This window comes from Pristis pectinata, chromosome 2 (genome assembly GCF_009764475.1).
Source record: "Pristis pectinata isolate sPriPec2 chromosome 2, sPriPec2.1.pri, whole genome shotgun sequence".
NCBI classification, from domain to species: Eukaryota; Metazoa; Chordata; class Chondrichthyes; order Rhinopristiformes; family Pristidae; genus Pristis; species Pristis pectinata.
In genome coordinates, this window is record NC_067406.1 from 94229214 (window position 1) to 94255626 (window position 26413).

The following is a 26413-nucleotide window of genomic DNA, read 5'->3' on the forward strand; positions in this document are numbered from 1 at the left end:
GTGGGCAAGGCCTCCATCAATAGCAGTGGAGGGAAAATCCTGGTCTCTGAAAAAGGGAGGACACCTCTTGCTTTGCACAAAGCAATTTACAGTACTTCTAAATGCTAGGGTAACCACCTTCGAGACTGAAAAGAATACAGCAAAGTTGATGGTGGTTTTATATTTAAAAAAAACTTGATTCTGGACTAAGTTTTTTTTTAAATTTCCCTTCACTATTTCAACGCAGGGTGGAGGTGATGGGGCAACAAGAAGAATGCAATTTAAAATGGATTAAAATGGGGATGCAACCATGCATCAAAGCAGGTGTGTTAATTTATCTATTTTCTATAAGCAATAATGATCTTTAAAGAAAAATAACATGACATAATCAAAATTTGAAACTGCAAGTGGCTTAACAATGTCAGGCTACTTTTTCTAATACACGGATGCCAAATATACCAAAGAAAACCAATTACTTTCACAGATTCATTAAATTACAATAAATTTTAGATTTCAATCCCCATGTGTTACAAAAATAAATCAACAAACTATTCATTAAATAGCAAACTTGTAATTTAACTTCTTTTCAACCTTGTGATATTGTCACAGTGCATTTTAGCTCTATCTATTCATGGGATGTATAGAAGTAAATTAGAGGTCCAAATGCCTGATCTGTCAGAAACCTTAGCATCCATTATCATGATAGCTCATAACATACAACTACTTTGTAAAGCTCATCCAGAGCCTTTAAGGATTATGTACTTCTTTTACTACATGCTGATTAAGACACCATCGAGAATCTGGTAATTGAAAGAATGAGCAAATCTTACTTCTGGTAGAAGACTCGCAGGTTTTGTCAGTATCCCTCCTACATACACAACATTGGGTAATGTAGGTCGAGGAAACTCAAGTGCCACATCAGTGCACAGCATCCATAAGCTGGAACCCTGTATTAAATCATACATGGAGCTTTCAGGCTCAATTTTGTACTTCAGCATTATTCGCTCATATTTTGGCAAGAACAGAAAATTCACACCAAAGCGGGATACTAAGTACACTGCAATATTTGCAATTCGTTGAAGCAAATTCATGTTGTCTGTAAGGAGGGAGTTGAATTCTGGAACATAAGCTAGAGGTGTTGGAGCACCGACTTCTGCTGGATACCAAAGGCCAGTGGAAAAGACTGCATACTTCACTCCCAGAAGGTGCGCAATCACAAAGCCACACATTTCATTAGGGTCCACCAAAAGCAAGTCAAACTTTTCTTCTTTCAGCTGAGCAATGAAACTCTGGCTGCCAACCATGATGTCACAGTTCTTAGAGTAATGTTCCAGAATGTCAAAGAGCTCTAATGCAGTTAGTCTTCCAGAGAAAATATTCCTCATCTTGGACTGCAAGAAATCATCTGCTGTTGTGCTATTGAAGAAGCCTGGATACCGCAGCAATCTAAAGTAATCCGATGAAGGGATCTCTCTACCTTCTGATACTGCAAACACCATCTCATGTCCATTCTCGTGTAATGCTTTAGCTAGGGTTTTAAAAATGTAGAGATGGCTTTCAAACATAATCGGCGGCACAACCACAATTTTGGCAGCCTTTGATATTTTCACAAAGCAGCAAAGTAGAGTCAGGACTTGGAAGTACAACTTCATGGCTGAAAACACAACAAAAGCAAAGTTAGTACCAACATGGTTTTCTCTCACACATTCAATAATTATATAATGCTATAAAAGACAGGAACAAAGTTGAAATTATAACCAGAAAGCTTTTATTCTGTCAATATATAGATAACTTGCAGACACAATAAAGACTGTAGACACTGGAAATTTGGTGCAACACACAAGATGCTGGAGGATCTCAATGGGTGAGGCAGCATCTATGGAGGGAAATAGTCAACACTTTGGGTCGAGACCCTTCATTACAACTGGCTGTTGTTTCAGGTTGACCCGAAACGTTGACTATCCATTTCCCTCCATTGATGTTGCCTGACCCACTGAGTTCCTCCAGCATCTTGTGTTTTGCTTTAAGATAATTTGCACATTTTCCTCAGATTTTCTTTAATTTGACATTCACATTGTTCACATGGGTAAACAATCCTTTCGAACATTCATCTCGATAATGTCTATTGTGACATCGCAGACAGTTAATCAATTAAAATGTTTCTGTGATGGAGTCAAGGGAAGAATGACAGCTAGAACACCAGGCGACCAGATATCATTGAGAAACAGGAATGCCTCGACACAACACCTAGGTTGCATTCTGCAATAAAGTACATGCCCACAAAGACAAGTGCTTCCAAATAAATCAAACATTGTTTTTATAACACACTTTTGCAATAACTCAAGAGTATTAGCAGAGTCCTTCTTAGGGACACAACCTAAAAATACAATTTAAAAATTCTTTAGCTACACTCTTCTGCTTAAAACTTGTGTTGTTTTAATGTAAAGAACCTTCCACAAGTTGCCACCTCTCCTTGACAGCCCTCATCCTAACCCAAAAGACAATGTCATTCAAACAACGACAAACATTCAAACAAATACAAAGATCAGAGATCCACTGGAAATTATTCTTGGAAGCCCAGTTTGCTTAATCTTTGGCTTAGTTTGAAGTCTCTCTTAAACGTGAGTTGATGAACAGGCACAAACGTGCTGTTTAAATAAAAAAAAAATCAAACTTGGCATCCTATTCCTGCAGAGGCACAGTAGCTGCAAAATTCCCACTTATCTACAGGAATTTAAAAACAATTGTATTTCAGAAAATGGTCATAAAATTATGACTGCTACATGGAATGCATTCCAGTTGTTGGTCATCTCAAGAGTTCACCTTCCAGCTGAACCATCTTTGGTTAACACAAGTGCTAAAGACAGTGTCACAACCTGGATCTTTACACACAAGTCAGGAGCTCCCAATTTTCCTACCTTTGGCAAGTATTGTGCACTGATAATTACACACTTCTGCAAAGCATCTTCGTCCATGAAGATCAGAATCAACTGCATGTGCCCAAGTTTGATAAGGTCCCTGTGGTAAGACATGGGTCTTCCAAAAGTGCCAATGTGCTCCAGGCCAGTTATAGCAGCTTTGACCTTTCAAGAAACATGCAAATCTACATAATTATCATCTCACTGGGGAGGCAGCAAGTGGTTGGCAATAAGAAGTTCTCCTAGTGAATCAAAGGACATTGGCTACTTTCCTAAACTAGCATTTAAAATCGATGAAATAAGCTACTTTGAAAGAGGATGCCCTTAAGCATGTTCATCTCAAAAGATGTAAAAACTGCTCCAAGTTTCAAGGAAGCTAAAAAGTACCATATTCTTTTCCCTCAAAAGGTGGCTATAAACCAATTCCATGTGCTTAAACATAGTTGACCAAACTCCAGTGTGGGATGCTACAGAAAACCTTCCAAAAATCCAAATACCCCATATTCCCTTACCAAAGAACAACAGAATGGACTTGGCATATGTGTCCTTCCCATTAGTTGACAGCCTATAGAATATTCCTAGTGAAGTACACCTCTACTGCTTTTCAATTTTAACCATCCTCAAGTACTACCAAATATCCTGCCTCTCTCACTGCCACAATATTTTAATTATCTTACTGTCAACTCTCTTCCTTCTCCATCTTTCCTGAACACTTTATGGGTCTGTATTGCATTTAAATTATGGCCTATGATTTAACCAATCAATGAATAAGCATCTGAAAGGAATTTGTAGTCTATTTCCCCACATTACAGGACAAAATAAATTTAGCTCTAATGCTTTATATGTTAGATAACTGTTCCATTAACAATCACTTCAAGAGCAGAAAACAAATGTTGGTGACAACAGTCTTGTTATGGGCCAAGACAATCAACCCTCCTTTCCATTCACAGAGGCTAAGATTTACCAGGTTAAGCACATGACCTCAAAATTAAATTTGATTGATATTTAGACTAATTGTAAGAGGAAAGATAATTGGGATCTTCTCACAAGATTTTTAGTTTCTTATTTTGCTGATTTGCTAAAATTTACAGGCTTAGAATAAGTAACTTCTCAATAAACATTTTTCATTGGGTTCAAAGTCAACTGCAGAGTTAGGCCCGGCTGATTGCAGAGTGGGAAGGGAATGCAGTTGAATGATATTTGAGAAATCCATTAGGAAAAGAACCAACCTGGGTATAGGAGAACGCTGACCTGCCTAGTGTGGTATTGCAGAGAGCTGAAAGTCAAAGATGAATAGCAAGGGACCATGGGTTAGAATGGACTCACTCCTCCAAAGTTCCTGGGCCATCTACAGAATGATTCAGGATGGAAGAATAACCTGTGCTCGGCCTACTATCTCCTCTTAAAAACTTAATATTTTCCAACCCTCGCATGCAAAAATTTACACTGGTAATATTCTGTGGTCATATCTCTGCATAATTTTGTTTTAGAAAGACTTTCTCAATTAGATGAATTGACTTAGCTGTTAAGTCTGAAGTTGGAATTGAGGAAGCTGTGAAAATAAATTTTAGTGATTTTTTTTAATTGAGGATTAACATGGTAAATTTACAATATTATCCTTCAACCATGCAGTTTTGGTACATATAGAAAAATAATTTCAATCAAACGCATTCTCTATTCTACCGGACAATGGTCTAATTTGAGTTTCTAATTATGTTATTCCAGATTGGTTTAAATTCTAACAGAAACAAAAGCTTTCAATTGCATCAAATATTTAATCACAAACAGATCAGAACTGTAAAGCCTGTGAAAGTATTTGAAGTAGGTGTCCACAGCTATTTTAAAAACTTTACCGAGGTGGATGAGAAATGATGTGGGTGCAGGAAACAAAGCAAGTCTGAATTTCTGGTAAAAGGCCACTGCATAATAAGCCTCCAACCCCAACTGTAAAATGTGCAATTTATTAGTGATCTCCTATAGAGACCAACCAGAAGTCAGAACTGAAAAGGCATAGTGACCTTTTCAGAAGATATGCCCTGCAAGCATAAAATGCAAAAGCTATCAGATTCCAACAAGCACAAACATTCCACTTTTTAAAAACATCGACTGAAATTGTATTATTCTGAGCTGAACTGAAAAGCTTCCACTTCATTGATGTCTACCAACATAAAACAAAAATCACAAAAATCACATGGTAAGATTATTAACAAAGAGCTGGTTGACTAGCTGCAAATTCTGAAATTCTTTAAACGATATTCTAGAGCTACTGAACACACAGTAGGGGACAAGGTCAGAACACAATAGTTACCCCAAATGGGAAATAATATATACACTGGTATCAATTCAACATCTTCCAAACCAAGAGAAACAAAGGCACCAGGTCCATGATCCTTAGCCGACACTTGGAAGATCCCCTCCAATCAGGAAATATATTGGACCATCACTGAGTCAAACCCCAAAGTTCCCTACTTAACAGAACAATGGGAGTACTTCCATCACACAGATTTCAGTGCTTCTAACTGCTCTCCATTTACTCGTGGGCAATTTGGAATGGAAAATTAAAGCCCCAAGTCTCTTAGATGATTAAAACAAAAACAGGTGAAGATTTTTAAGTTTTCTGCTCTGGAAAGTAATTAGCAATTTCTGCATGAAACAGATGAAAATGTTACCCACAGACAAAACATGGCATTTCTTTTCAATTACCAGAAATGGCCAAACAGTGAAAGTGGGTATTTTATTGGTCACAAAACAGGTTTTGAATTGCAAGTCAGAAGAAATGCCACAGTTATATAACAGTAGTGGCAAAAAAAGTCAGTTTCCAAAAAAGTAATTAAATTATTTGATTTATTTTATTGCAAGTGTCACAACTACTGCAAATTTAAGATAAATGATTAAGCAATAATAATTCTGCTGACCAATTCCAGCAATTCCCAGTGCTGTTGGCAACATCATGGGTAGTTATTTTGGCCAGTGACTATCAGTGCTTCAACAATGCAGTTGGACAACCAAACATCAAGCACAGACTCCTAATGGGAAAAAAACCAAACTGTGTGGTACCTTTCGCTGACCTGAAAATGGGTGTGCCACACTGATTTACCTGATCAATACCAGAAAGATTTGTCCTGAGCACTCAGGGTCAAATCCACCAAAACTGCACCAATTCTTTAGTCTGATAGATGAACTTTTGATCTCTCAATCTACCTCATCATGGCCTTTGCACTTTGTCTACCTACACTTTCTCTGTAACTATAACACTATATTCTGATTTGTTTTGTTTTCCTTTTTTTTACTAGCTCGATGTACTTGCATATGGAATGATATGTCTGAACGGCATGCAAACAAAAGCTTTCTGTCTAATAATAAACTGACAAAAATGACAATAATAAATCAATTATCAACATGTTGACATTGTTCAAATCTAACATTCTGTATTGGTGTTAAACAAACTACCAAAAATGCATGAACATTTTTTTAACAGTGGGTTTAGTATGAGCTTGAAGGGAAGAAATAGCCACCAAGATTCTAAATTTAGGCAAAGGTGACTTTTCATGCAATGTGATAAAAGTCTCATTATAGATTGGCCAAACTCATTAATAGATAAAATGACAATACCAGTAGAAAGTTTTAGGACAAGAATTTAAGGGTAAAGTGGTCTACCTGCCAAAGTTAAAACACCTGGGATGACAAGGAATGCAAGACATGACACGAAATTCAAAACTAAAAAGATAAATTAAAAGCAAACATTGAGCAAATATCATGATGACTGACAGAAATACAAAGAACAGAAAAGCCACAAAGAAATTATGAAAAGAAATTTGCAAATTATTTCAAAAGAAAAACAATGAGTACAATTATTTAATGTAGCCACCTTAAAAACTGAAAATACTAAGTGATGAAAAGTGTCTTTGTACCAGCAGTCACAGTAACCAGGATTGTACGACCAATATCAAGGAATTAGTAGAAAACAGAGGTAGGTCCTCCAGCCTGACCCCAAGAATACCATGCTGAAGTGCAACTTTGTTATTCCTAGTAGATTACTGCATTGTATGGCATTCAAGGGTAACATCCATGTTCTGAAAGCAATCCAGAAAAAAGCAAGTAGGCTGACTTCCAAAAATTGGAATTAGAATTGGGAGACAAATGACAACTGACCTTTGTACTGCTAGATGAATACAATTTCAAAACAAACCATAGCAAAGGAAAAACTGATAAAACCAAAGTTCAAGCAAAAAATCATTCTTACAGAAAGAAGAATAATTGGCTCTTACTAATCTTTGCCCCACAAAACCGTCTTGAGTGTTTCTCTTGACTTCAGTCATCTCACGATAAAAATATAATAGCACTGCTTTATGTGGAATGAAGGTGGTTCACAGCTTGATTTGAGACAATGGCAGCAAGTACAGGAACATTAGATGGTTTATTATTGTCACTTGTACAGAGGTACAGTGAAAAACTTGTCTTACAAACCAATCATACAGGTCATTACACAGTGCAGTAACATTGAGTTAGTAGAGTGCATTGACGTAGTACAGGTAAAAACAGTAACAGTACAGAGTAAAGTGTCACAGCTACAGAGAAAGTGCAGTGCAATAAGGTGCAAGGTCACAACAAGGTAGATCGTGAGGTCATAGTCCATCTCATTGTATAAGGGAACCGTTCAATAGTCTTATCACAGTGGGGTAGAAGCTGTCCTTAAGTCTGGTGGTACGTGCCCTCAGGCACCTGTATCTTCTACCCGATGGAAGAGGAGAGAAGAGAGAATGTCCCAGGTGGGTGGGGTCTTTGATTATGCTGGCTGCTTCACCAAGACAATGAGAGGTAAAGACAGATGGGGATTAAAAGACATGAGTACTACTTTGAACAGAAAGGGATTGAAATGTCACCATCCACCCGGACAGCCTCCAGTGCACCTGAACCCAGAGTCACTGTTGCAGACGCAAGATGAGTCTTCCAGAGAGTGAACTTGCAGAAAGCAACTGGCCCGGATGGTGTCCCGGACCATGTCCTTAGACCTTGTGTAGATCAGCTGGGGGGAGGGGGTGGGGGGAAGGGAAGAGAAGGGGGGTATTTGCAGACATTTTTAAACCTCTCCCCGTTTCAATCAGAGGTTCCCACCTGCTTTAAGACGACTGTCATCCTGGCACCCAAGAAAAACAAGGTAATGTGCCTTAATGACTACTGCCCAGAGTCTCTGACATCCACCATCATGAAGTGCTGCGAGAGGATGGTCATAGCACACGTTAATGCCAGCCTCCCAGACAAACTCAACCCACTGCAATTTGCATACAGCGAAACAGGTCTATGGCAGACGCCATCTCCCTGACCCTACACGCATCTCTGGAGTATCTGGACAGTAAAGACACCTTCATTAGACTATTGCTTATTGATTACAGCTCCACCTTCAATACTATAATTCCAAGCCAACTCATCACCAAACTCCTGAACTAGAGACTCAACACCTCCCTTCACAACTGGATCCTTACTTCCTGAACAACAGATCACAATCAGCAAGGATAGGCAGCAACACCTCCAGCATGATTATTCTCCACACAGGCACACCACAAGGCTGTGCCCTCAGCCCCCTACTCCCTCTACACTCACAACTGTGTGGCCAGAGTCTGCTCTAACTCCATCTACAAGTGTGCAGATGATACCACCATCATGGGCTGCATCTCAAATAATGAGTCAGAGTACAGGAAGGTGATAGAGAACCTAGTGACGTGGTGTCATGACAACAACTTTTCCCTCAATGTCAATAAAAGAACTGGTCATCGACTTCAGGAAGGGGAGTGATGCACATGTTCCTGTTTACATCGACAATACTGAGATCAAGAAGGTTGAGTGTTTCAAGTTCCAAGGAGTGAACATCACCAATAGTCTCTCCTGGTCCAACTACACTGATGCCACAGCCAAGAAAGCTCACCATCGCCTCTACTTCCTCAGGAGGCTAAAGAAATTTGGCATGTCCCCTTTGGCACTCACCAACTTATATCGATGCACCATAGGAAGCATCCTGTCTGGATGCATCACGGCTTGGTATGGCAACGGCTCTGCCCATGACCACAAGAAACTGCAGAGAATTATGGACAGCCCAGTGCATCACGGAAACCAGCCTCCTCTCATGGACCCCATCTACACTCTCACTGCCTCGGTAAAGCAGCCAGCATAATCATAGATCCCACCCACCCCGGACGTTCTCTCTTCTCCCTCCTCCCATCAGGCAGAAGATACAAAAGCCTGAAAGCACATACCACCAGGCTCAAGGACAGCTTCTATCCGCTGTTATAAGGTGATTTAATGGTTCCCTAGTATGATAAGATGAACTCTCGACCTCACAGTCTACCTCATTGTGACCTTGCACCTTACTGTCTACCTGACTGCACTCTGTACTGTAACACTTTATTCTGCACTGTTATTGTTTTACCTTGTACTACTTCAAATGCACTGTTGTAATGAATTCATCTGTATGGATAGTATGCAACACAAGTTTTTCCACTGTACCTCAGTACATGTAACAATAATAAACCAATTTGTTTCATTAAAATAGCAAAGCAGAAGGCTAGATTGGAAATTGGATGCGAGGGTAAGATGGCAAAAGCACCTATTACTACCAGTACAAAAAGGGAGCGCATATGCAACAACGTGCATTGCAAAGTCACATTTGTTGAGATGGCCAACTGGAAATTGGCAATTAAAGTTAAAGTGACTTATGACCTCAGGCTTTTCCCATAGGTCCAAAGTAGTACCTTTGAAGTGTAGTCACAATTGTAGAATTTGGGCACAAGATCCCCTGCCCCCCACCTAAAAATAAGCAAGTGGGGTAACGAATGGTAATTTGTTTAGTAACATTGGCTACAGAGTCGAGTACTGGTCAGGACACCAAAACTGCACCCCAGCTCTTTTCTGAATAATGTCACTGTATCTTACATTCGAGGGCCAGAAAAAGTGTATTTGTATTCAGACAACAGCTGTAGGTCTGTGCCAGTTTACTCAATGATTGCAAAGAGTGACAAGGGTATTGTATAATTTGAGCAATAAGGAACAGAGCTTTTATAATTTCCAAACCAATCCAATTGTATTGGTTTATTATTGTCACTTGAACCGAGGTACAATGAAAAACTCTTGCATACCGATCATACAGGTCAATTCATTACACAATGCAAGTGCACTGAGGTAGGACAGAGTGCACTGAGGTGGGACAGGTAAAAACAATAACAGTACAAAGTGTCGCAGCTACAGAGGAAGTGCAGTGCAGGTAGACAATAAGGTGCAAGGTCACAAGGTAGATTGTGAGGTCAAGAGGCCATCTCATCATATAAGGGAATGGTATAGAAAGTTAACTGGAAATGGTAAAGCAAGTGGAATTTGATTGGGAATGTGTTTGAGTAACAAAGTTCAGGATGACTGAAAATGTAGAGTCCAGGGCCCTGAAGTCCAGGGAAAAGAACACTGGAAAAATTGGACTAGATTTTCCTCCTTTTTGCCAGCAGTTCCAAAAAAAATGAAGGTTGGATTAGAAAATCTCTGTTTCCATGTCACATTTAAAAATCAATTAAAAAAACTTTTTTTTAAAATCAGCTGACAAAACCCCAACTTCATCTGTCAAAGGATGTTAAATACATTGCAACAGATCAGATAGAGAACCTGAGCAGTCAAGCAGCACCTGTGGGCAGAAAGGAATTGTCCTGGTGCGGGGTTTCAAGCCGAAACGCCGACAATTCCTTCCCTTCCCCTCCCAATCCTCCCCCCACCAGCAGATTGTTTGTTGTTCCAGCATCTACATAATGTCTCCAGATTAGAAGCATTGCCTGGAGCCACACTACTGAGGGACCAAGACAGCAAAAATCTAGCCCACTAAATTCAGTGATAGAAGTCAAGTTGGCTGGCGGCAAAACCAAAGAAAATTCACAAACAATGCCAATAAAGAATGTCCAAAATGAATGTACATCTTTTTAAAAGACCAAGATGTCTAGTTTGAAGCTCAGCTCAAAGTTGAGCAGGGTACAAAAGTGGTTCAGACTGAAATGGACATAAAGGTAATCAGATTATAGGTTACCAAACAGCGATTCGTAATATTAATGAACACCGTCATTTTCACTCCCCTACCCCACTCCCATATTGAGCTGCAAAAGTTCTTAATTGCCCAAGCTGATATCAGACTTTTTAAAATTTGTTTTCAGGATTTGGGTATCATTGGCAAGGCCAGCCCTAAATTTCCCCAAGAGGTAGTGGTGATGTGTCACTTTCTCAAACCACTGCAAAGGAGATTGACCAGGATGTTGCCTGGATTGGAGGACTATAGTTATGGGAAGACATTGGTCTTGGTTTGTTTTGCCTGGAGCGAAGGAGACCAATGGGTGACCTGATTGAAGGAAATAAGCTTATGAGAGGCATAGATAGGGTAGATAGACAAAAGCTTTTTCTGCATGGTAGGTGTATCAACAAGGCATAGTTTTAGTGCGAGAGGTGAGAAATTTAAAGGGGATCTTAGTTTTTTGTTATAAAAGCACAAAAAGTGGTTTATACCTGGAATGCACTGCCAGAGGTGGTGGAATCAGATATAAGGGCCCATTTTCGTTCTATGATACTGTAGTTCTTCTGATGAATTTGCTCTCAGTGATGTTGGATAGAAAGTTCTGGGTTTTAGACCCAATAATATACTTGTAGGTCAGGGTGTGCTTGACTCGAATGAGAACATGCAAGTGATGGTGTTTCCATGCACTTAATGCTCTTGTTCTTTTTGACAATGGAGGTTGCTGGTTTGAGGTGATGCTGTCAGAGTACGTAAGTAACTGCAGTATGTTCTGTTGTTGGTACACATTGCAGCTACTATGTGCCATCGGAGGAAATTAACGTTTAGGGTGCTTGATGGATGCCAATCAAGAAAACTGCTGTGTCATGGTTAGCACACGATTATTGAGAGTTGTTGGCGACACATCCAAAAAGTGGAGAGCATTCCATAAAGCTCCTAGCTTGCACTTTGTAGAAGGTGGAAAAGTCTTGGGGTGTTGAGGCGAGTCACTTATCACACAGCACCTAGCTTCTGACCTGCTTTTGTAGCCATGGTAATTATGTGGCTGGACCAGTTAAGTTTCCTGTCAAGGGTAAACTCCAGGATGTTGACAGTGAGGGATTATGATGGCAATGCCATTGATCAGCAAGGGTAGATGGCTAGACTCATTCACACTGGAGAAGGTCATTACCTGTAAACTTGTGGTACAAAAGTTACATGCCACTTATCAGCCTATGCCTGAATGTCGTCTTGGTCTTCCTGCATGTTGTTGAGTTGGGAATGGACCTTAATCTTGTTTAATCATGAGCAAACATGCCTCCTTCTGACTTTGTGATAGAAGGAAGGTCACTGAAGCTACTGAAAATGGTTGGGTCTAGGGCACTGCTCTGGGGAAACCCTAGTGATGCAAGGATCAAGAAAACCAGACACTTTGGAAATCTGAAATAAAAACAAAAAGTACTGGAAAAATTCAGGTCAGACAGCATCTGCGGAAAGAAAAACAGCCACCGTTTCAGGTCTGGGAACTTTCATCAGAACAGAGAGAGAGAAACAAGTCACTCTAGATAGCAGAGAAGGTGGGAGGAGGGCAGTGTGTGGAATAAAAGGGAACTTTCCAATAGGAGGTAAAAAAAAATTGGCAGTTAAATTCCTGTGTCTGTATAAAATATAATCTGGCCAGTGGGACATGTCAGGAGGCAAGACTACACAAAAGGTGTGGCAGGCAAAAAATAGTTGTTCCTGATTCAAAATGAAAGAAAAGGCCAGTTTTCTAAAACTGCAGAATTCAATGTCAAGTCCTGCTGGCTGCAACATGCCCAGACAAAAAAAATGAAGTGTTGTTCCATCAAGTATTAGTACTGTCACATCTTCAAATTCATACTTGTCAGACCATTCGTCCAAAAATAGCCTGCAGATTTTTCATAAAATATACCCCACCACTCATAATTCAATAATTTTGATAATCCTCACGAAAATTAGTTGAATATTGGAACATAGAACAATTACAGCACAATTTAGGCCCTTCGGCCCACAAAGCTGTGCCGAACATGTCCCTACCCTAGAAATGACTAGGTTTACCCACAGCCCTCTATTTTACTCAGCTCCATATACCTATCTAAGTCTCTTGAAAGACCCTATGGTATCAGCCTCCACCACCATTTCCGGCAGCCCATTCCACACACTCCCCACTCTCTGAGTAAAAAACTTACCCCTGACATCTCCTCTATATCTACTCCCCAGCACCTTCAACCTATTTCCTCTTGCGGCCACCAATTCAGCCCTGGGGAAAAGCCTCTGACTATCTACCCTATCAATACCTCTCATCATCTTATACACCTCAATCAGGTCCCCCCTCATCCTCCGTCTCTCCAAGGAGAAAAGGCCGAGTTCCCTCAACCTGCTTTCATAAGGCACGCTCCGCATTCCGGGCAGCATCCTTGTAAATCTCCTCTGCACCCTCTCTATGGCTTCCATAAAACTTTCCTGTAGTGAGGCGACCAGAACAGAGCACAATACTCCAAGTGGGGTCTGACCAGGGACCTATATAGCTGCAACAATACCTCACTGCTCCTAAATTCAATTCCCCGATTGAAGGACAATACACCATATGCCTTCTTAACCACAGAGTCAACCTGCGCCGCCACTTTGAGCGTCCTATGGATTCAGAACCCAAGATCCCTCTGATCCTCCACACCTCCAAGAGTCCTACCATTAAGACTATATTCCACCAATATATTACCTTCTAATTACACTGCAAAGTAAAAGGAAATAATGCCAAATGATACAACATCCAACATGAACATTTAATACTCTGGGCAATGGCAAAGTCCTCAACAGCATAAAAATCTGGACAAAAGTCCAAGTAGATGGATGAAATTTGTTTTATCTAAATATAAAATCTGTATTTCTTTCAAACCTTAATTTGTTTGAACTTCTCTCTTAATTTTTTTCTTCTACTGCCCAACTAATTTATCAAAACTCCAACACTGTTGAATAGTCAGAGAATCTTTGGACAGTTCAATCTTCCACAGAAAGCTTTGTAAGACTTAAATAATTTAAAGCAATCAAATATAAGGTTGCTCCAATTTAAACTAGAATATAGAACAGTACAGCACAGAACAGGCCCTTCAGCCCACAACATTGTGCCGACATAGCTAATCCCTCTTACCTACAGAATGCCCATATCCCTTCATTTTCCTCTCATTCATGTGCCCATCCAAACCTCTCTTAAAAGCCTCCAATGAATTTGCCTCCACCACCCTATCAGGCAATGCATTCCAGGCATCCACTACTCCCCGAGTAAAAAAACTTACCCCCTCGCATCTCTTTTTGAACCTACCCCCTCTCACCTTAAATGCACGCCTTCTGGTATTGGATCACTCAGTAATGGGAAAAAGATATTGGTTGTCTACTCTATGCCCCTCATAATTTTACACTTCCAACAGATCACTCCTCAGCCTCCACCGTTCCAGAGAAAAGAGCCCAAGCTTGTCCAGCCTCTCCTAATAGCACATGCCCTTTAATCCAGGTAGCATCCTAGTAAACCTCCTCTGCACCCTCTAAAGCCTCGACATCCTTCCCATAGTGAGGTGACCAGAATTGCACGCAATACTCTAAATGCGGCCTAACCAGAGTTCTATAGAGATGCATCATAACTTCTTGACTCCTATAGTCAATACCTCAATTAATGAAAGCACGCATTCTACAAGCCTTCTTAACCACTCTATCTAGTGTAGCCACTTTCAATGAGCCATGGACGTGCACCCCAAGGTCTCTCTGCTCTTCAACACCGTTAAGGGTCTTGTCCTTAAAAGTGTACTGCCTCTTGACATTAGTCCCATCAAGTACAACACCTCATATTTATCTGGGTTAAGCACCATCTGCCATTTCTCTGCTCACATCTGCAACTGATCTATATCACACTGTATCTGTCGCTAGCAATCTCAAAGTATACTAGAGGCAACAATAAAACTCATGAGAATTTATCATTCACAGGAAAAGGCAAACAAGACTTCTGTGCACAATCCATCATTGCAGGATTTTCCAAAATCATTGTTACGTGTACAGATTTGTTGGGGTAGAGTACATTCTTCGGATGCAGAAATTATTTTCTCCAGTCATTTCTGAGAAAGTAATTTATTACAAAACCCTGATCAAACATTTGCACCCAAGTTATATTTTACCTACATTATGCTTGATAGAGTCATAGTTACACTGCACAGAAACAGGCCCTTCAACCCAACTCGTCCATGCCAACTAAGGTGCCCACCTGAGCAAGTCTTGTTTCCCCCCTAAACCTTTCCTATTCATGTACCTGATTAAATGTCTTTTAAACAATGTAATGGTGCCTATCTCGATCACATACTTCCTCTAGCAACTAGTTCCAGATACCCGCCACCCACTGCATGGAAAAACCTGTCCCTTGTGTCCCCTTTAAACCTCTCCTCTCTCAGCTTAAAGCTATGCCTTCTAGTTTTAGACTTCCCTATTTTGGGAAAAAGACTATGGCCATCCACCTTGTATAACATCATGATGGATGTATATAAAGTCAAAGTCAAGTTTATTATCAAATACACAAGTATATGTATGCACAGGTGCAATGAAAACCTTACTTGCAGCAGCATCACAGGCACATAGCATCATAAGCAGCATTCACAAGAAAAATATAAATTAAACAAATTATACACAATTTTTACAAGAAAGAACATGATTAGCACAAAAAAAGTCCATTTAATACAAAGTGGTCATAGTTTTGCTAAACTGTAGTGGTGATTAGGGTTTTGCTGGTTGGTTCAAGAACCAAATGATTGAAGGGAAGTAGCTCTTCTTGAACCTGGTGTGGGACTTCAGGCTTCTGTACCTCCTGCCCAATGGTGGCTGTGGAAAGATGCCATGGCCTGGATGGTTGGGATCTTTGAGGATGGATGTTGCCTTCTTGAGGTAGCATCACCTGTAGATACTACCGATGGTGGGAGGGATGTGCCCATAACATATTGGGTCTACAAGGTTACCCCTCAGTCTCCTTTGCGTCAGTGAAAACACTACCAGCCTATCCAGTCTCTTCTTATAACTCAAGCCCTCCAGTCCCAGCAATATCTTTTGTGAATTTTTTCTGTACCCTTTTCTGCTTAATCACATTCTTCCTGTAGCATGGTAACCAGAACTGAATACAATACTCCAAGTGCAGCCTTGCTAATGTAACATCCCGACTCTTGTATGTAATGCCCTGACCGATGAAGGCAAGCATGCTATATGCCTTCTTCACCACCCTGACTACCTCACAGCCACTATGGGAACTATGTACTTGTACACCTACGTGTCTTTGTTCTATAATGCTCCCTAGGACCCTGCCAGTCACTGTGTGTCTTGCCCTGGTTTAACTTCCTAAAATGTACCACTTTGCACTTCAACCCATGAACACTACCTCATTATTCCTCCCTTGCACTATTTATTTTTGTAACATAGTAATTTTTATGTCTTTATGTCTTGCACTGTACTGCTGCCACAAAACAACAAAGTTCATGACATATGTCAGTGATAATAAACCTGTTCCTGAGGTAATGCAAGCCTAGATAGCAGTGACTACTATTTATATGTGGAGGTCAAAGCTAAGCCAAAGCACATTCCTACCTACCCTCACAAGTAGAGGATTCTTGCCTGAAAGTAATGTTTTTTTAAAAAACCTTCCCTTACCCACAGATAGAGACAGAACAACACACCAAAAACTCAAATAAAATCAGCAATTTCAATACAGGAGTCAATAAAGGGGGCCACTAATAATTAACTCATTACAGAAGAGCTTCCAACAGTCAGTATTCCTCACTTTATGACAAACAAAATACGGTCCTACTCCAAATCTACAACCAACATTTTGATAGTAAATTTAACGAGCCAAAGTTCACAACTTAAGACTTCAGTGCAGCTCAAGGAAAAGCAAGAATGGACTTAAGTCTTCCAACTGCTCAAATAAAATTAATGACTAAATAAGTTAAAGAATTAGATTCAGTTTAATGTCTCTCATAAAATTTGTAAATTCACCATATGGAACCATATTGTATGAACAAAACCATTTGACAGAGAGCAAATGCAATTTCTAAAATCAACAATAATTAATAGGATTTCAAAGTGTAACAAATATTCACCAAAGAGTTTGTAAGAGAACAACTCAATTAATTAAACATTGTCTCAAAACTGTGCGACTACAATAATTTCCTCCGGAAAACTACTTCCAGTTCATTGAAATTTAATAAAAGTCTCTGTAGTTTGGAAAGTATCAGATGATGATAGGCATGACTGCAGGAGTTCAAAAAGAAATGAAACATGATAGAAACAAGAAATTGAAAGAACAAGGTGAAAGAAAGCAAGTCTTCTGTTTTAAGGAATCAGACTTCATGTTTACATATTTCAAGCATTTTGTGCTTTGTCTTTGCATTGGCAGACTAAACTTGCATTAATTAAGTACAGGTCTCATTTCGCTTGTGAATGAATATCCATATTAGTTGTATGTGGTTAACTCTGGATCCACAAATCTCAAAGATTGTACAATCCTACATTCAACCACCTTGAATTTTGTTTAAACGTTTAAGCTGGTTCAACAGATCGCAGGCAACGATCAAGAATTGGTCAATTTCGTAACCCAACATTAATTGCTTCAGCTCAAAAAGGAATTAATTAGAAATCTTCTGCTGGAAACACTATTTTGTTTTCATTACAGCTGCAAATCCACTAGCATGCGCAAGCACCTCACATGCACACACACAAAATAGGGACAAAAAGCATACTCCTACAAATCTACTCCACCATTCAACATATCCAACTGATTCATATCCTGCCTATCCATATCCTTTGACAACCTTGTTCACTATCAACAACTTACTGATCAGTCCATCTACATTTTCATCCAAATCATTTCTTTTATTTATCTACAATATATACAAATAAAATGATTTGGATGAAAACTTAATATAACAAATAACAGAAGCCCCACCATCAATCCCTGCAGGATACACTGGTTACAGACCTCCAGCCTGAGAAACACACCTCCACCACAGTTAAACATTCAGGAGATATGGAATTATGTGGATACAGCAGGCACTAATTCAAACGAGAACCAGCCTTTAGGAAAACAAGTTCTAATGTAAATTGCAAGCAGTAATCAGTTTGAAATTAAAGCGTCAGCTTTGTAAACAAAGAATACTGTCAACAGAGCACTGACCAAGGTTGCTCAAGAGATGGTCTGCAAACTGACATGACCAAGAGACGCTCTCTCATATGCATCAGCCAAACACAAGACAATGGGGCAATATTAATTGGCCCACATGAAACCAATAGTTAGCACATCAAATATGGTCACAGACATATTTGCTCTGCCTTTCAGTAATTGGGATATTTGTGTACTCAGAGTCAGCCCTCAAAACATTAATTTGGGGTGCCTGGGTTCTCTGTCCTCTGAAGCTTTTAGACCATCCACGTGAATTACTTTGTCCCAGAAAAAGTGTTTGAACATTAAGAGGTGTCCTGTCAGTTACACTGCACTCTCACTATATTTTTTAATATTATACACACACACACACAATTCAGTGGAACCATTTATCAGACTCAAAATACTGAAGTAAACAATGTCATTGTGGCTATTGAGAATATCTGCTTGTTGTGATGACCTTTCAGTCTACCAGCTTCAGTTTCTCAGCTCACAGTCACAACCACTATCCTGTCTTCCATGGACCAGCTAATTTTGAATCCAATCTACCAAGTTGCCATTAATCCCAAGTGTTTTAATCTTCTGAATCAGCATACCATGAGGAACCTTGTCAAATGCTTTATTAAAGTCTATGCAGACAAAATCCACTGCCCTACCCTCAATCATTTTCATTACCTCCCCAAAAAGCTCAATCAAGTTCATAAGACACTACCTGCCCTGCACAAAACCATGTTGACTATCCCTAACAAGCCCATGTTTTTCCAAATGACAGTAGATCCTATCCCTCAGAATCCTCTCCGATAACTTCCCTACCACTGATGGAAGACTCACTTATAATTTGCTGGATTATCCCTTTGTCTTTCTTAAATAAAGGAAAGAACACTAGCTACTCTCCAGTCCCCTGGTTTCCTCTTCAGATATAATACTGTTCCCAACTTCCTTTGTCAGCCATAGTTAGGCCATCTTTCCTGATCCTTTTACGTAAACAACTTGCATATAGATTCTTTCCATTGTCAAATCACTTAAAGTTTTCCAATAAGTAACAGCAACATTTCAGCCTTGCATACATGTTTGTTTCCCTTAAATTGCTGATAATGATTGAGCTTTCTTTACAGGCTGCATTAAATCTGTAACCTTTTCTAATGCAAACAAGGGAATTTATCTGAAATGACTAAAAAAGTATTTTCAAACTGGTTACACTGTAAAATACCTTTAAAATATTGCATTTTAAAAAGGTTTCCTTAATTGTATACTAAACCACAATTACTCTGGCAAACTCTGGCCTTGAAATTAATTTTATGTAGACTAATTGCTCCAAATATTTCAAAATATAATTGATTTTTATCCTCCATAATTTAACTTCTACCTTCACCTTGGATGCATTCCAATATTCAGCAGCACCAAGAATGCTTTGTTCTCACTGTCTCTAGGCACCAGGATCTCCTTGAATTGCCACTTTGCAGCAAAAGATGACAGAAAAGGAGAAGACCATGTTGGAGAGATATTTGTGGACAGCTTGAAGAACAATAGAAAGGACCATCAATTTACCATTGACTACAAAATCCAGGCCAGAGGCACAGATACACTGTATTTGAGAAATGCTAGCAGTTTGTGTGTGGATCTGCTGGTATTTCCATCTTCAGTTTTAAGAAGCTCAGTACCATGAGCAAGCATGTACACTGAAGTCCTGAACCTCAAAATTCATGGATTTCAACTGTAAATCAATTGCTGAACACCCAAAGGAGTGCTCAGCAGAGAGACAACTTCCTTCCAGATTGGACCTGATGCAGGTTCAACAACTTCATTCACTTTAGTGGAGAGGAACGGCTATGAGAGAACACTTATTGAATTGAGTGTACACAAATGTTTCTTTAAGTGTTATAATTTTCAGAAACAAAGTTTGATTAACTTGTAGCTTTGAAAGTTTCCTTTTCCTGAATGTCATTAGTTTCAAGTTAATTATGGATAAGGACAGGTCTTGTCCTCAGGTTGAGGTTCTAAACTGGAGAAAGGCCAATTTTGGGGAAATGAAAAAGGATCTAGGAAGAGTGGATTGGGATAAGTTGTTCTCTGGCAAGGCTGTGTTCAGTAAGTGAAAGGCCTTCAAAGGCGAAATTTTGAGAGTGCAGAGTTTGCATGTTCCTGCCAGGATTAAAGGCAAAGTTAACAAGCATAGGGAACCTTGGTTTTCAAGGGATATTGGCAATCTGGTTACGAAAAAGAGAGGTGTATAGCAGGTATAGGCAACTAGGAACAAATGAGGTACTTGAAGAGTATAGAAAAAGTAAGAAAATACTAAAAAAGGAAATCAGGAAGGCAAAAAGACATGAGGTTGCTTTGGCAGATAATGTGCAGGTAAACCCGAAGGGTTTCTACAAGTATATGAAGAGTATAAGGATAGTAAGGGACAAAATTGGTCCCCTATGAGATCAGAGTGGTCGTCTATGGAGCCTCAGGAGATGGGGGAGATCTTACAGTTTTTTTTGCATCAGTATTTACTTGGGGAAACTGGCATAGTCCATATGGCAGGAAGGGAAACAGGCAATAATGTCATGGAACATAGAGATTAAAGAAGAGAAGTTGCTTGCTGCTTTACAGCAAATAAAACATAGATAAATCCCCCGGGCCTGATAAGATATTTCCTTGGACCTTGAGAGGTACTAGTGTAGAAATTGCAGGGGCCCTGGCAGATGTATTTAAAATGTCCTTAGCCACGGGTGCAGTGCCGGAGGACTGGAGTGTAGCTCATGTTGTTCCATTGTTTAAAAAAGGATCTAAAAGTAAACCAGGTAATTACAGGCCAGTGAGCCTGACATCAGTAGTGGGTAAATTATTGGAAGGTGTTCTGAGAGATCGGATATATAAGTATTTGGATAGCCAAGGGCTGATTAAGGATAGTCAGCATGGCTTTGTGCGTGGTAGATCATGTTTAACGAATCTTGTAGAGTTTTTGGAGGAGGTTACCAAGAAAGTAGATAAAGGATAGGCTGTGGGTGTTGTCTACATGGACTTTAGTAAGGCCTTTGACAAGGTCCCACATGGGAGGTTAGTTCAGAAGGTTCAGACACTAGGTATCCATGGAAAGGTTGTAAACTGGATTCAAAATTGGCTGTGTGGGAGAAGACCATGGTGGTGGATGATTGTTTCTCAGACTGGAGGCCTGTGACTAGTGGTGTGCCTCAGGGATCTGTGCTGGGACCATTGTTGTTTGTTGTCTATATCAATGATCTAGATGAGGATGTGGTAAATTGGATCAGCAAGTTTGCTGATGATACTAAGATTAGAGGCGTTGTGGACAGTGAGGAAGGCTTTCAAAGCTTGCAGAGGGATCTGAATCAACTGGAAGAATGGGCCAGAAAATGGCATTTTAATGTAGACAAGTGTGAGGTGTTGCAGTTTGGAAGGACAAATCAAGGTAGGACATACACAGTAAATGGTAGGGCACTGAGAAGTGCAGAGGAACAAAGTGATCTAGGAGTTCAGATACATAATCCCCTGAAAGTGGCGTTGCAGGTAGACAGGGTTGTAAAGGCTGCTTTTGGCATCCTGGTATTCTTAAACCAAAGTATTGAGTATAGGAGTTGGGATGTTATGGTGAAGTTGTACAAGAGATTGGTGAGGCCAAATTTGGAGTATTGTGTGCAGTTCTGGTCACCTAACTATAGGAAGGATACTTGTTAGATTGAAAGAGTGCAGAGGAGATTTACTAGAATGTTGCCAGGTCTCCAAGAGTTGAGTTACAGGGAAAGATTGAACAGGTTAGGACTTTATTCCTTGGAGCGCAGAAGAATGAGGGGAGATTTGATAGAGGTTTACAAAATTATGAGGGGTATAGACAGAGTTAATGCGAGTAGGCTCTTTCCACCTAGATTAGGAGAGATAAGTACAAGAGGACATGGCTTTAGGGTGAAAGGGGAAAGTTTAGGGGGAACGTCTTCACTCAAAGAGTGGTGAGAGTATGGAATGGGCTGCCATCTAATGTAGTAAATGCGGGCTCACTCTTAAGAATAAATTGGATAGCTACATGGACGGGAGAGGTCTGGAGGGTTATGGACTGGGTGCAAGTCAATGGGACTAGCAGAATACCGTTTCAGCATAGACTAGAAGGGCTGAATGGCCTGTTTTCTGTGCTGTAGTGTTCTATGGGTCAATGGTTTGAATGACTGCACAATACGTCTGCAGGGCTCATTCAAACCCCATGCGTTGCAGTTATAAGGCCACCCATGCTGTGCAAGGCTGTGTGGAACAGCTTTCAATACAGTTCATAGATGAAGACGAGCACATTAAGTGCACTCTCCCAGGAAATACTGGGCTAATAAATTTGAACTTGCACACTTCCAAATTCTAACAGCTACTTAGAAGTAAGTTAGTCAACAGACCGAATGGAAAAAGAAGTTAAGCAAACCCCTTCCCAAAGATGCCTCTATTAAAGTTACAACACCACAGAGTTGGATGAGCCAAGACCAATCACAAACCAATTTTATTCAAGAACTGTATCACAGAAATTTCTGCAAAAATGAAAAGAGCTTCTGACATTTATCAGCATGGATATGAGTAAGTTCAGGAATTCCTTTCAAACATGGACAAATTCAGAATTCCCAGACCTCTGCACATACCAGAATACCACTGTCAAATCCAGTGCTCTAACACACAGTTCTTGGAGACTGGCGGTTGGGGGGTGGGGGGGATAAACAATTTAGGGTTACAGAAGCAGGGCAGGCTCATGAGATTTAGAACATAGAACAGTATAGCACAGAACAGGTCCTTCGGCCCACAATGTTGTACTGACATAGCTATGCCCTCCTACCTACAGAATGCCTATATCCCTCCATTTTCCTCTAATTCATTTGCCCATCCAAGCCTCTCTTAGAAGTCCCCAATAAAATTGCCTCCACCACCCTATCAGGCAACAAATTCCAGGCATCCAACACTCTCAGTAAAAAAATACTTACTTGCCATGTCTCCTCTGAACCTACCCCCTCTCACCTTAAATGCATACCCTCTGGTATTGGATCGCTCAATAATGGAAGAAAGATATTGCTTGTCCACCCTATCTATACCCCTCAATTTTATACACTTCCAACAGATCACCCCTCAGCCTCTGCCTCTCCAGAGAAAAGAGGCCAAGTTTATCCAGCCTCTCCTGATAGGACATGCCCTGTAATCCATGCAGCATCCCAGTAAACCTCCTCTGCACCCCCTCTAAAGCCTCGACATCCTTCCTATAGTGAGACCAACATTCACATGAGGAATCAACAACTCATTAGCTAACCATTCCATATTATAATACTTATTTAAATCATCATCTTAAACCCCTTGGGATTATGGACAACTTGGTTCCACTCTAGTCTTGTGGGTTCTGAGATTTCTAAATCGGGCCAACGTGGGAACTGTACAGTCTACTGAAGATGAGCCAGCCTGTGTCTGACAGGGTAGATGGGTGGTTAGCTAGTATGATGGTTTGCTCTATCCACCATTATTCATGGTCTCAAGGTTCTTGATACCATCCTGAAGACTCCTTTACTTTGAGTGGTCATGAGCTCAAGATTCTCAGGAGTCAGTGTATTAATAAATGCATTATGAAAGAACAAAACTGTCATCAGCAAAGAGCAGGGAACTAACTAGAGTCCCTAAAAGCAGTTTCTGCCAAACCATACCAGCTCCAATTTCCTTGATGACTCTATCAAGTATTTGGTAACAGAGTTCACACCTGCCCTTATCAATTGTAATATTGCTAAGGAGCTAGATAATGTTCAATACTGAACGCAACAAAATCAATTCAAAATACTATATGTGTTCCCCATTTAGAGAATAAACGCTGTGTCCCTGATGTTCAAATACAACAAAAAGTAAACTATCATGTTTCTGCAGAGGTCTCAAAGAACTCTCAGCAGATATAACTACAGCAACCACCTACTCAATTATTTAGAATACAAGGTAAATCAGATAAACAAAGTTTGGATAAACAGGTTGATCTTAACAAGCAGTTGTAGGAGGAATAATGCAAAGAGGTGAAAAGGATTTACAAGAGATTTCAGTTTAGGCACCTGGTAGTCACGTCATGACCCTCAATGGAGAGGTAATTAAATTTTTTGGTACAATCCCAAGACTAGAATTGGAGAAATGCAAACATCTACCAACTCAAGGGACTGAATATTAGAGGTATCGGTGAGCCAGATCATGGGAGAGATTTGAAAGAGGGGAAGTTTATATACAAAAATCCAATATATTGTTTGATTCCATGCCACTGCAAGCATGAGGCTGACCAATGAAATTAGAAGACAGGCTGCAGAGTTTTAGATGAACAAGCTTATGGAATGTGGAATTCTGGACACCAACCAGAAGTGCATCAAGCAGGTAAGTCTACACGTAACAAAGGTGAAGATATCAACAGCATATGATAGAAGTTGATCACACAATGGTGGAAGTAGTCCATCTTAGTACATGACAAGTGCTCCAAGATTTTCCTTTGGGTCAAATAAGGCACAGAGCAACGAACAATCCAATTTATGTTCAGACAAATCTAAGAGGGAACAAGTTGGTGGTTAGGGAACAGAGTTTCTGATAATGCTCTAAGAAAATAACTTCAGTCTTTACAATATTTCTGCTCATGCAGCGATGTATCAGACAAACAGGATAAGCAGCCTGCTTGACACACCATTCATCATCCCGAACATTCATGCCCACCAATCAGCAATGCATCATGGCTACAATGTACACTGTCTTAACTAATTCTTCTCAGGAAGTCTCTTGGGATCAAGGAGGACCTGCTTCTATTCCAGTTGTAGGAACATTGGAGGTGGCTGATAAGGCAACATGGGACATGCAGACTAACAGGGACAGACAGGTATTACTGAATGGAATAGGCTTTTTGGTAGATGCAAGCTGCTGTACTCCTTCCATTTTTTAATACTCCTAATACTCCTTTGCCACATTGAACAGAATCCAATAGATTTCCACAATTCAGTGGATCTCCATTTTCCCAAAAATGGTTTTGAACAGATCCCTGAATCTTTTCCTCCATTCACCTGGCAATTTCTTCCTGTAACAGAGGTTGAAACAGTGTGTCTGTTGTGGGTGTAGTACCAGGTATACAAATTACATGGCCTGCCAACGGAGCGTAATTAGGGCCTCACTGTTGGAGAATCTGCTTTGGAGAGACCACTGACGTCGATTCACTTATCCATCCAGTGGATTTAGACAATCTTACAGAGACTGCATTGGTGGCACATTCATGTTTATTGCCTTGAGGTACCTACCATGGGCAGTCCAAATTTCAAGTATACACCAGGACAGGAATTACTGCTCCCCTCAGATTAAATAAGCTTTAATGAAAAAGGCTATATATCATGGCTAGTGCCATTCCATCAATTTATCAGATTGGTTATTAAGTGCCGAGCATGCCCACTTTACCACCAGATAGACACAGGACTTCCCTGGGGCAGATAGCAGGGAGATTCCTTTAGTAACTGATGTAAGATTGGTCTTCTTTCTTGATAATGGTCACAATTAGTGTGCGAGGTCCCCCAGTATAACCTCTTCTTCCCAGATGTGGACAAAGAGGTTATGGTTTTATGACTGAATTTCTTCAGTACAAGCAGTCCCCAGGGTTCTGGTCCTGAGAACTGTTGTTAGTTCAGAAATGAAACAAAGTGTGTGGGAGAAGATCACAGAAATACAAAGAGGAATATCATGTGTTTGCAATTAACATCACTCTTAATCAGTCCTCCTTCTCCTTGGAAGAGAATTCAGGTCTCTTCACAGGTGCCAATAATGGAGAATTTCAAGGTGTTGACATGCCATGGACACACTGCAGATCCTGTTGGCCTGAAGTTGACAGGGTTATCTGTGAGCCATCCTTGCAGACTCCTGACAGCTTCAGTGGATTTTCTTACAACAATATTTTTGCTGTTAGTATTTAGGGGACAGATTAATGGAATTAAGAGCAACTTAGGCAGTGATCAACCCAACAGTGATAAGTGTCCAAAATATCCATCATGGAGCAGGAAAAGCAGAAATGCAAGACTTAATTGAGTTGCTCAAAATCATGAAGAGGCTTAAAAAGTAAATAAGTAGAAACCAATGGTTACAGATTTTAGATAAATCGGCAAAAACAAATTGGGAGTTGGACCCATCACTATTTCATGCATACATAAAGTGGTAGTCACCTACAGTCAGAAAAGCAGCTGCTAAAACCCTATCATTCACTGAAATACAAATGGTGCTTATGGTTGGAAGGATGGTGACTATCCACTTTTTGAATAAGAAAGTTCATAATACCACTTTGAAGACTCCAGTAATAAA

The 26413-nt window shown here is 40.1% G+C and overlaps 1 protein-coding gene across 2 annotated transcripts in view; it reads right to left on the minus strand.

The window, feature by feature from the left end:
• Window positions 1-26413, minus strand: part of ugt8 (UDP glycosyltransferase 8) — an 81183-nt gene that overhangs the window by 43595 nt on the left and 11175 nt on the right. For both annotated transcript variants that reach the window (XM_052010134.1, XM_052010135.1), the window contains exon 2: window positions 810-1633. In XM_052010134.1, coding sequence (XP_051866094.1) covers window positions 810-1631 — 822 coding nt within the window. In that variant the 5' untranslated portion in view covers window positions 1632-1633. The remainder of the gene's footprint in view (window positions 1-809; window positions 1634-26413) is intronic.